General features: G+C 39.8%; 1 protein-coding gene and 1 non-coding gene across 2 annotated transcripts; one reads left to right on the top strand and one right to left on the bottom strand.

Moving 5' to 3' along the window:
- Nucleotides 1–8125: 8125 nt before the first annotated feature.
- Nucleotides 8126–9985, bottom strand: H1-5 (H1.5 linker histone, cluster member). Its single transcript, XM_007534586.2, has one exon. It carries the CDS (start codon nt 9668–9670, stop codon nt 8993–8995), a length of 678 nt encoding a protein of 225 aa, XP_007534648.1. The 5' UTR covers nt 9671–9985; the 3' UTR covers nt 8126–8992.
- A 1523-nt stretch (nt 9986–11508) lies between these two features.
- Nucleotides 11509–11570, top strand: LOC132538474 (U7 small nuclear RNA). The gene has a single exon (XR_009549830.1). It is a non-coding gene; the product is annotated as a U7 small nuclear RNA (small nuclear RNA).
- The last annotated feature ends 1014 nt before the right edge of the window (nt 11571–12584 follow it).

The raw sequence follows: 12584 nt of genomic DNA, 5'->3' as shown, positions 1-12584 counted from the left end.
CCAAGCAGTGGATGCAGTCTAAATGCTCACTGACAGATGACTAGATGAACAGGTATTCAATGGAATACTACTCTGCAATTAAGAGATGCTATTGTTTCTTTCCAGACAAAATGGATGAAATTAGAGATCATTACACTTAGTAAGATTAGAGATCATTACGCTTAGTGAAGTAAGGAATTGAAAAACTACCAGATGGTTTTGCTCATATGTGAAATGTAGGACAATGAAATACATGAACTTGCTAAAATAAACAAACACAAAAGTAAGCACAAAAGAGTGATGAAAGTGAGAACTATGGTTATTGCTATGGAGTTAAACAAGAAGTCATAGAATCTTGGTGGTGGGTGTAGTATGGAATTCTTGGGTTATTGGAAAACTCATGGAAAACCATAGCAAAAAAAAAAAATGCACCATGACTTTCTGACAAACTGATAGAATTTTATAATCATGTAAACCATTATTTACTCACTAATAGAAAACTTAAATGTTCATTTAAGGAGAATGCATTTCATTTTTATTGCCACTCTTGAGAATCAAAACTCTAATTCCAGAGACATTCTCAGTTTATGTTCTAAACTAGTTTTTACCACTGTCTTCCTAACAGTACCGGCAATTATTTGGTCACTAAATAAACAGACAAAATTTTTGCTCTCATCTTTATGGGTAGCTATTCTCAAAGTGTTGTCTGTGGAATGTTGGATTTCTCTGGGACCCTTTTGGTACCTCTTTGAGACTAAGTTTCTTTTAAAAAATATTTTATTTATTTGTATTTATTTTTTGAGGGGGATACTCAAGTTCTCATCAACCAAGCTATTTACAAAAAAGTTCATTTGTACAGACTTTTGATAGCTTGCTGTCAACCTTAGCATTTCTTCTCCATCTTTATTGAAATTTAAATATTTTTATTATTTATAATTTTATTTATTTGTATTTCATTGGATAGAGACAGATATATCAAGGGTAAAGGGAGATAAAGATGGAGGGAGGCAGAGACAGAGAGACCTGCAGCAGTACTACATTGCTTGTAAAGCTTTCATCCTGCAGGTGGGGACCTGAGGCCTGAATCCAGGCCCTTGTGCACGGTAATGTATATGTTCTACCAGGTGCACCTCCACCCCCTCCACTTTAATTTCTATTAATAAAATATTTGCCCCCCCCTCCAAGTTTCACTTGACAGTTGAAACAAATACAAGAATGAAGCTGTCTTCTATAAGCCAGATCTTAATGATCTTAGCAAAATGTAAAGATAATATTGATAATATTACACATTGAATTTTATCATTTTGAAATATATTGCTGTTTAGAAAATATTAATAGGAAGTGAGATTATTACTATATAACACCATTTTTCCAGGTTTAATTTCTACTAAGGTGTTGTAAATATTAATACTTATAACCTATGGAATCCCATGCATTATTGGACCATGAGTACTTTTTAAGAGTGTACATGGGTCATGACACTAAAAAGCTAGAAATCAAGAGAACAGCTTCTTTAGATTAGGTCACTCTAAGGATGTTCAAATTGTGCCCCTTTCCTCACCCCCCCAGCATTAAAAATATTCCTTCCTATATGCTTATGCTATGCATTTATACATTTAGATTCCTAGGTCTATTTCTTTCATTTTGCTAGTTATACTTAACAGTTGAGCTTTAAAAAATTTGTATGATCATTATATTGAATATTTTTAAAAATTTATTTTTATTTCAAAGATTTGCTTATTTATTTAAAACTTTTATTTATTTATTTACTTATTTATTTATTGGATAGAGACAGAATGAAACTGAGCTAGGAGAGAGAGAGAGATGGAGAGACACCTACAGCACTACTTCTCCAGTCATGAAGCTTCCCCCCTACAGGTGGGGACCAGGCTTAAACTAAGGTCCTTGCCCATAGAGACACATGTGCTCAACTGAGTGTGCCACCACTCTCCCATCATAGCACATTTTTAAAGATGTATTTATTTATTTTTTTTATAGACTGGCAAAATAGCTCATCTACTTTGTTATATGTGTGACCCAAGTTTGTGCCTGGACTCCACTACCCTGGAAGATCCTGTGGTGTGATGTTTTCTTTCACTCTCTCCCTCAGTATCGATTGATTGCCATTGATCCATCATCATCAGCCGCCTATCATCTGACAAAATAAACTCAGAGTGAAGTCCTGGTAACACCATTTATTTATTTAGAGATGCTGGAATACCTCACTTGGATAGTGCACAGCTTTGCAATGTCCATGGTTTAAGCTTAAGCTTGATCCCTACTACCTGGGAGGAACCTTTGGTGCTTGTGGTCTCTCTCTCTCTCTGACTTTATCTAAAAAGAAAAGTGATTTGTTTTTAATTAAAGAGCACCCCTGTGGCATATTCAATGTGAAGGACTGAACTCAGGGCCTCATGCTGCAAGTGAGGTACTCTACCCACTGTACTATTTCCCAAGTGACAAAGTATTTTTTACACGCTCCTCAGTAGCTCTTTTCACCTTACAGGTGACCATTTTCAATGAATGATGTATCCCTGCATAGTTTGCAATTATAATCATATATGTAAGTATTTTATTAGATAGGCAGTACCGCACTACATGTATTTTCACTTATCCTGAAGATCATTCTGTAACAGCATGTGGAGATTTTCTTCCTTTTTAATTTTTTTGTTGCATAATACTATGGCCTTTTTTTTTTTTAATCCCTATGTCTGGTTCTTGTTTATATTTCTGAAGTCTTGATAACTACTTAATTTTTTTAGTTTTTTAAAAATTTTATGTATCTATATTTTATTTATTTTTAGTACCAGCATTTTTGCTAGGTGCTTGGTGCCTGCAAGATGACTCCACTGCTCTAGGCAGTCCATTTTTCATTTTTTGGCAGGATAAGAGAGAAACAGAAAGAGAGATAGAGAGGGAAAGAAACTTGCAGCATTGCCCATGGCTCATGAAGCTTCCCTCACTGCAGCTTGGAGTTGGCTCAAAATCTAGGCTGTTGAGCATGGCAACATCTGTCCTTTACCAGGTGTGCTACTACTGCTTGCCTCCCACTGCTAAATTTCTTTTATTTATTATTTAATGAAAGTGGTACAAATAGACAATGAGTGAAAGAGACCATAGTACTGCTCAGGTCTGGCTTATGGTAGTGCTATGAATTGAACCTGGGACCTCAGAGCCTCAGACAGGGCAAGGTATTTGTAAACCACTATGTAATCTCCCCATCTCTGCTGAATTTCTTTCAGATGTTTTTTTTTTTTTTTCTTTCACTTTTTTTAGTTTCTCTTTTCTTTTTTTGGTGTCACTCTAGAATCAACATTCTAGGCCACCTTTTGCAGATACACACACACACACACACACACACACACACACACGCACACGCACACGCACACACGGAGAGAGAGAGAATGAGAGACAGAGTGAGATAGATACCACAGCACCTAAACTTCCTTGAGTGCCATGGGGATCAGGAATTGAACCAGGGATCAGCATGGCAAAGCAGGTATCTTTCCAGGTGAGTTAACTCACCAACCATTTTTCCAGTTGTTCTGAGCATCAGGAGTGAGGTTTTATTGTCTAGACTACCATTATTGAAAATATAATCAATAGCATAGTATTTGTTAAACTATTTTCAGTGTCAACACTTTCAGTCCTTAAAATCTTTGAAATGCAATTACATTAAATCAAGGTCAGTGATTGGGGAAGTGACAGTGGATAGAGCATTGAATTCTTAAGCATGATATAAGTTCAATTCCTGGCAGCACATGTTTCAGAGTGACACCCTTGTTCTCTTTCCTCCTCCTCTCTGCTATTAATAAATAAATGATGGAAACTCTCAGAAGGCAGGAGTTGGGTAGTAGCGCAGTGGGTTAAGCACACATGGCACAAAGCTCAAGGACCAGAGTAAGAATCCTGGTTTGAGCCCCCGGCTCCCCACCTGAGGGGAGTTGCTTCACAAGTGGTGAAGCAGGTCTACAGGTGTCTTTCTCTCCCCACTCTGTCTTCCTCATCTCTCTTCATTTCTCTATGTTTTAGCCAACAATGACGACAACAACAAGAGCAACAAAAGGAAATAAATAAATAAATAAATAAATAAATATTTAAAAACAAACTCTCAGAAGGCTAGAAGTGGATCTACTTATGACCCCCACAATTCCTCTCCTGGGGATATATTCCAACGAAACAAACACAACAATCTGAAAAGATTTGTGTATACATATGTTCATAGCAACACAATTTCTAATAGTCAAAACCTTGAAGCAACCCAGGTGTCCAACAACAGATGGACAACAGATGAGTGGTTGAGTAAGCTGTGGTACATATACACAATGGACTACTACTCAGCTATTAAAAATGATGACTTCACCTTCACCTCATCTTCAGTGGAGCTTGAACAAATTATGTTAACGGAGATCAGGCAGAAAGAAGAATATGAGATGATTTTACTCATAGACAGAAGTTTAAAAACAAGAACAGAAGGGGAAACACTAAGCAGAACTTGGAGGTGGTGTATTGCATCAAAGTAAAAGACACTGCGGTGGGGGGAGGGTTCAGGTCCAGGAATATGATGGTGGAGAAGGACCAAGCGGAGGTTTAATTGTTATGCGTGAAATTGAGAAATGATGCACATGTACAAACTATTGTATCTTACTGTTACCTGTAAACCATTAATTCTCCAATAAGCAAAGTAAAAATAAGTAAATAAAATGTTCAAAAATTAATAAAATTTAGTGCCTTTATACTTTCTGGTTAAGAAATGAATTTTCATGTAAAAAATCAAGTTATCTATCACTAATAATGCTGAAGTTTGCAAGTTATTTAATAGTTGCTATAGTGAGTTATAGTTGCTCATAGCCTAAAAATTTAGATGACAAATATTAAAATAATGCTTATTCATACTAGAGGCAAAGACAAGTAAGACAAAACCAAAAAACACTGTATTGTTTGATTAAAAAATGTTTATAGGAGCTGCTGTATATGCTGGAGTCTTCTAAGTCTCTCTACTTTAAGGTGGCTGAAGCTGTGGGAGTTCTTTAGGCCCATTATGCCAAGAAAGAAGCTTCCAGAACGTGGGCACTGTAGCTGCCACTACTTCTTAGACAAGGAGAAAAAAAAAAAGCCAAATTACACTTCATTAAATTCAACCCAAAGTTGAAGACTTTCAGCTTATCCTATGAACTTCAACACCAAAAACCATAGTTACAAATTTAATATATCATTTTGTATCAAAAGGCTAATTATGAAGTGCCTATATATTTTTTTCCATTAAGAAGTTTGCTCTTCACGTTGTCTGTAACCATAGATTATGTTAACTTTTTCCTGTTGTGGATTTTAATCACCCTCCCAGTCATGAAATTGACTTTATTTGATGTAACCAAGACTCAAGTTTCTAAAAATAAATAATCTCCACATTAATTAAAAAAAAAGAAATCAAGAAATATTTATAGTGGTTGGGAGTTGGTGCAGTGGATAAAGTACTGGACTCTAATGCATGAGGTCCCAAGTTCAACCCCAGCATCCCATGTGCCATAGTGATACTCTTTTTTGTGTTCTCTCTTCATCTCACATCCTTTTCTCATAAGCAAATAAATCACTAAACATATTTATAAATGTAAAGAAATCTGATTAAAAAATTAAAAAAAATTATTAGATAGAACTTGAGAAGGGAGGGAGAGAGAGAGAGACAGACAGACCTACAGTTCTGCTTCAATACTTATGAACTTTATTCCTGCACTTGGGGACTGGGGCCTTGAACCTGGGTCCTTGTGCACTGTAATGTGTGCACTTAAACAGCTGTACCTTTACCTAGTCCTAAGAATCAGTGATTTTTGCAACTAAAGTATAATTGAATCACTTTATTAGCAAAGGAAATATGATGCATTTAAAACGGAATTGAAATGAAAAATCCATAAGCAAAAAAATGTGAAAACTGCTGCTGGTGGACTCTAACTTCTGCCTTCCAGTACCTGAGTGGCAGACTCTAGCCAACCTACTTTCATCTTTATTGTCAGCACCTTGATGGACTCTATTTGTAACCAATTAGCTTGTGCTGCGCCCAGTTTAAAACTAATAAAAGCTGGGTACTAGGTACAAGTTTGTGCAGGTCTGGTAGGAATCTGCCTGTAATCCGTTAATGTAAAATGAACCATCAAGGTGCTAACAATAAACGTGAGAGCAGGTTGGTTACAGAGCCCAGCACTTGGGAATGCTGGAATGCGGAAGTGGGGTCCACCAGCAGTCCATGGATTTTTCATTTCACTTTCAGTAAGAACATTCTTCTCAAACCATTAGGATGGCTAAGTTATTCACTAGGAATAAGTCAAGATAGTTTTAGTATGTTGTCCTGATGATCCTCTGACCTAGTTTTGTTGGATTTAAAATGGAAATGGCAGGATATTACCCTGAAAGAATATTCATCTCTTTAACAACTTGCTCGTTATGCCTACTTTCCATCTTTTAAAACATCTTTTCCATGTTTTAAATTTTGTCAGGGGTTAAGTAAGTCTACACATAGACTTCTACAGGTCTAAAGGGATGATGTTAAAGAGCTTTTCTTTCTTTTTTTTTTAAATATTTTATTTTTATTTATTTATTCCCTTTTGTTGCCCTTGTTGTTTTATTGTTGTTGTCGTCATTGTTGGATAGGACAGAGAGAAATGGAGAGGAGGGGAAGACAGAGAGGAGGAGAGAAAGACAGACACCTGCAGACCTGCTGCACCGCCTGTGAAGCGATTCCCCTACAGGTGGGGAGCCGGGGTTCGAACCGGGATCCTTATGCCGGTCCTTGTACTTTGCGCCACCTGCGCTTAACCCGCAGCGCTACAGCCCGACTCCCCTAAAGAGCTTTTCAATTGTAACTTGATAGGAAATATAGAATTATAGTTATGTTGTATAAACTATAAAACTTCTAAGGGGGCTGGGTGGTAGCGCACCGGGTTAAGCGCACATAGTACGAAGCTTAAGGATTCAGCTTAAGAACCCTGATTCAAGCTCCAGATCCCCAACTGCAGAGAGGTTGCTTCAGAAGCAGTGAAACAGGTCTGCAGGTGTCTTTCTCTCTCTTTTTCTCCCTATCTTCCCCGCCCTCTCAATTTCTCTCTGTCCTATAAAATAACAAACAATAAAAAAAGAAAATGGCCACAGGCCCCCAACTGCAGGGAGGCCGCTTCACAAGTGAAGCAGGTCTGCAGGTGTCTTTCTCTTTTCCCTCCCCTCTCACTTTTTCTGTCCTATCCAGCAACAGCAATGGAAAAGGCCTCCAGGAGCAGTGGATTTGTAGTGAATGTGCAGGTATGAGTCCCAGCAATAACCCTGGAGGCAAATAAATAAATAAATAAATAATCTACTTGAAAACTAATCACAGTGTGGAACATAGGACACTTTATTCATCAGCAAATTTGCTCTGAGCATTTCAAATACAAGTGAACATGTATAACTATACTGCACAACTCACCGAGATCATCATTCACTGATCCTCAGAGTAATGAGGATGAGACTAATGAGGATGGAGAGTATGACTTGCTACACCCACACTAGAGTAGTTAATTGGTAGTTTTAAAAGACAAGAGATGGAGGGCGACCTAAGTTTGAACAGAGACAGGGTGAACAGGAAGGACAAACAGAAGGCACATAAAACTCTGGGTGTTGGCTGAACGTTAATAAGTTAACTCAGCATTAAGTTGGTGCAGTTAACGAGCAAGGTAAAAATGGCTTATTTTGACCAAAATTTATTTAAATATGTAAAATATGTAAAATACTAAAAATGTTTTTGCACTAAAACAATGTCAAAAAGCTTAGATATAATGCCCTTTTACCTCAAATGGAGGTAAGTGTCTTGTTTTAGCATGACTCAAGTGACCCTAGGAAGGAATGATTGGAGCCTGGCTAATTGCTTAGGTGAACTTCACTTGGAGATGGTGTACTTGGTGACAACCTTGTCCTCCGACACGGCGTGCTTGGCCAGCTCTCCAGGCAGCAGCAGGCACAGGGAAGTCTGGATCTCCCTGGAAGTGATGGTCGATAGCTTGTTGTAGTGCACCAGGAAGTCAGCCTCATCAGTAATGTACTCGAAAGAATTTATGAAGTCCATGACTTTGAACGAGATGCCAGTTTCCCGGTGGACCTGCTTCAGCATAGACACAGACGGGAGTATCTCTCCTTGAGACTCCGCTTTCGCTTCTTGCCGTCCTTCTGAGCCTTGGCCACGGCCTTCTTAGTGCCTATCTTCGGGGCATGAGCAGACTTCGCTTACTCTGGCAAGGTGAATCGCAAATGTTTGTAAGGATTCAAAAGAACTTGGAAATGTAGCCTTGCTTGCACTTTAGCTAGATTTATGTAAATTTGGTGAGGAAAACTCGTGTCTGATTGGTGGTGACTGCTAATTGATATGCAACTGCAAATGTTTGTCCAATCAGAGTAAGTGTATTTCAAACTCACATTCTACTGGTTTAAGTTAAACTTATTTTAGCGAATAGTACTGTTCCATTTTCGCGCCACATGAAAGACTAAAAAAGATGTAGTGAGTCAGTAAAGTCTCTTAAGGCCAGCTCTTCTCGGGTGGGTGTGTACGTCCGGCGAGCTTCTAGCACCAATTGCTCGGCTAGAAGAAACTAGCCTTGGCTGGCGCCTTTAGTTTAGCTAAGGTGCAGTACTGGAGCTGGTGGGTTATGCAACCCACAATATGCATTATGTCCACCCTCTCAAAAATGCTGGGGGTTAGTTAAGTCACTAAAAGCTTAAAGGCTCTTTCCAAAAAGATTGAGCTGCCACAAAGTAAACTAGGGATGTCTTATAGAGCTATCAAGTGATAAAACTGCAAGACCCTAGGCTGAGACAGCACTCAAAAAACTTAAAAGTTGAATTCCCTGCCGCCAGGCTTTAAGTTACAAAGTGCTCTGGTTATAAAAAGCACTTTTACCCCCAGCTAGAATTTACGTGTACAGCTGTTTTTAGAGATCTTTTGGGTGGCTCTGAAAAGAGCCGTTGGGGTTTTACTGCTTTCTGTAAATAAGCAAACTTACTTCTTCTTGGCAGCAGTTTTCTTTGCCTTTGCAGCTTTGGGTTTTGCAGCCTTAGGCTTTGCAGCCTTCGGTTTGGCTGCCTTTGGCTTCACCGCTTTAGGCTTAGCAGGGCTCTTTGCTGCTTTCTTGGGCTTAGCAGCCTTAGCCTTTTTGGGGCTCTTGGTCACTTTCTTCACTCCAGCAGCAGAAGGCTTCTTCGCCTTCTTAGGAGTCTTCTTTACTGCTTTTTTGGCTCCTGTAGTCTTCTTAGATTTCTTAGGAGTGGCCCCGGAAGCTTTCTTTGCTTTAGTAGCGCTAGTCTTCTTAGCCTTAGGCTTAGCGTCCCCAGACGCTGCCTTCTTGTTGAGCTTGAAGGAGCCAGAAGCACCAGTGCCTTTAGTCTGCACTAGGGTGCCCTTGCTCACCAGGCTCTTGAGTCCCAGCTTGATACGGCTGTTGTTCTTTTCCACGTCGTAGCCACCTGCAGCCAGTGCCTTCTTGAGGGCAGCCAGGGATAAGCCATTGCGCTCCTTGGAGGCGGCAACAGCTTTAGTGATCAGCTCGGAGACTGGTGGGCCGGTAGCTTTCCGCTTAGCCGCACCACTTCCCGCAGCCTTCTTAGTTGCCTTTTTCTTGGCAGGAGACTTCTCCACCGGAGCTGGAGCAGCCGTCTCAGCTGGAGCAGTTTCCGACATAATGAAGGAAAAGCTAAGTGGTGGAGGAGAAGGAGGAACTAAGTTACCCAGAGAGCAAGTTTTGCAATGCTGTCCTGCTCAGGTCTGTGGCTTATATAACACTATGCTGCTCTGTGATTGGTGGAACGGCCAATCCACCCTCAGGCATCCACCTCTCACGGTACCACTTCTAACTTGTGTTTGTTAGTCTCCCAAATTTGATTAAATACTAAAAAACAATGGCACGGAATTGGAGGCTTTGAGTCTCTAAAAAAGGAAAACAGTGTCCAGATTTGTGTTTTTGTGAACCACACATTATTTATCGAAAATAGTTTTAAAAAGTCTATCAGCTTTTCGAACGAATCATGGGGATTCAGTGCATCATGCTATTTAATTGCATATTGTAATAAATTTTCACTTAGTAACAAGTGAGTAGTTAAAAAATAGACTTGTTCTTAGGTTCAGCCCTTGAGCTTTTCTAAAAGAAAGGTACTACTTTCCTTGGATTTTGCAAAAACTTTGTTTCTAAATGTACCAAGTAACACAGTCTCAGAGTTGTCTATAGCCCTAAATTACCTGCGTAGACCTTGCTTTAAAAGCCGATTCGACCTCCTAGGATTTTCTATGTTCCCATATCGATGTCTTTTAAAAATGGTATTTTCAGCTTGGAAAAATAGTCACCAGAGTGACTTCTTACTGGAAAATATAAATTGTTTTGACTTCAGGATCTAATGATACGGATTTAAGTGTATATTCTTATTAATATACATGACTGAAGTTCTCTATAATTCCTAGGCAAATCAATTTTTAAAAAAGGATAAAGTGCTTGATGCAGATAATGTATTTTAGAGTAAAGCCCTGAAATTTGTTAAGAAAAGTATTACACAGTAGCCTTGAAAAGCAAAATTTGCGTGACATTGTCAGAGTTTTGAGTTGATCTATTTCAAAATGGTTACTTACACCTTCAGAATACCCCTTTCTGTAAACCATGAAATCTTAAATTGAGTGCTTCTGTGTTTTAAGAGTTATATTTTAGGAAAAAAGAGTTGACTTTGGGCTGGAGAGACAGGATAATGGTTATGCAAAGATTTCCCTGCCTGAAGCTCTAAGGTCCCAGGTTCAACTCCCAGGGCCACCATCAGCCAGACCTGAGCAATGTTCTGTTCTTTCATTCTACGCATCTCTTTCATTAAAAATAAAATATTTAAAAAAATGGGAAATTGACTCCTAACTTTGAGAAACATGAGTTAGCCGCTGAGGGACAGAAAGTTCAGGAGAACTGAGAGAATTATCAATGAAACTGAGGCAGTGATGGTGAGGGTGGAATGGAGATGCATTTGTTATTTACTTGGGGGTGGAGGTGGGTTGTACGTTGTGTTTTGTGCCTGAATAATAAAGGCCAAGTGCTGATTTGGATCCCTCAGTTACTCTCTATAAAGGGTAGATAAATTCATCTTTTTTTCTAGGAACTCCCAACAGTTCAAACAGTAGCCAAACCTAAACAGATTGTGTCTCTCTCCCCCCACCACCCCCCCAGGAAAAAAAAAAAAAAAGACAGGGTGGGGGTAGAGGTAGGTAGTACAATGATTATGCAAAGAAAATCATGCTTAAATCTCCTAAATCCCAGGTTCAGCACCCAATCCTTAAGAGAAAACAATGCATTGAGAAACTGTTCTCAGAAAGTATTTCACTCTTTCAATGTTAAAGACAAAACCAAAGGATCATAGAAGGACTAAGCTTAAGGGATCAGGGGGGAACATTAAGGGATATGAACATTTATTAAGTGTCAGGAACAATCTGTGGCTAATTTAAAACTTATTTTTCCAGTTTACTGACCAAGACCTAGAAAATAACCTGTCAAGTGTTACAGCTCTTTTAGAATTTGTCTAGCAGGTCTTCCGGTTCCTACCGGAAGGCCCCCCCCAGTAAAAAAAAAAAATAACCTGTCGAAGAAGCCTAATAATCTGTAAGGGGCTTCTACACCCTTCCCTTAGAATTGCCTTTATTTAAAACAAATCCATACAAAGACTATGGTGGTTGAGCTACTAAATCTCTTGAAATGGAAGTTGTATGGAACTGAGAAATATACCAACTACTGTACTTCCTGTCGTTATTACTCACGTCTCCGTTTGTTAATAAGTGTACAACTTTTTCGTGAAGAGGGAGGGGGCTCTGAAAAGAGCCTTTGGGGCAGGAGGTAACTACAGCGTTGAAATTTAAGCCCTTTCACCACGGATACGACGAGCGAGCTGGATGTCCTTGGGCATGATGGTCACACGTTTGGCATGGATGGCACACAGGTTGGTATCCTCGAACAGACCAACCAGATAAGCTTCACAAGCCTCCTGCAGAGCCATCACAGCAGAGCTCTGGAAGCGCAGGTCGGTCTTGAAATCCTGGGCGATCTCTCGCACCAGCCGCTGGAACGGCAGCTTGCGGATAAGCAGCTCGGTGGACTTCTGGTAGCGGCGGATCTCGCGCAGGGCCACGGTCCCAGGCCGGTAGCGATGGGGCTTCTTCACGCCTCCGGTAGCCGGAGCGCTTTTGCGGGCTGCCTTGGTAGCCAGCTGCTTGCGGGGCGCCTTGCCGCCGGTGGATTTACGAGCAGTCTGCTTAGTTCGAGCCATAGTGGAACCTACCAATGGGTTGGTGTATGCTGCATCCCCAGTATTTATAAGGGTCCTCTGACTCTGATTGGATCGTCTAGTCTGCTCCGCCCATCGCCACACACAATTGGTTCTTGGTTAATCCTCTAAGAAAGTGAGCATCTTCACGCCATTGATCGGTTCTGTGGAACAAAGGAAATGTGCTTAGGAGGTACAATGTAGACAAGTATATAAACATAAAAAGTTTTTTTCTTGCGGCTCCGGGCCTTATACATGCACGATTCACTGATTCCAGGCTTTACTTATTCTTTAAGAAAATTTACAGGTTT

This window comes from Erinaceus europaeus, chromosome 4 (assembly GCF_950295315.1).
Source record: "Erinaceus europaeus chromosome 4, mEriEur2.1, whole genome shotgun sequence".
NCBI classification, from domain to species: domain Eukaryota; kingdom Metazoa; phylum Chordata; class Mammalia; order Eulipotyphla; family Erinaceidae; genus Erinaceus; species Erinaceus europaeus.
This window is presented reverse-complemented; position numbering and strand designations above follow the sequence as displayed.

Bases quoted from the DNA above. Each gene is read 5' to 3' on its own strand.
- H1-5 (XM_007534586.2), bottom strand. From the start codon at position 9,670: ATGTCGGAAACTGCTCCAGCTGAGACGGCTGCTCCAGCTCCGGTGGAG.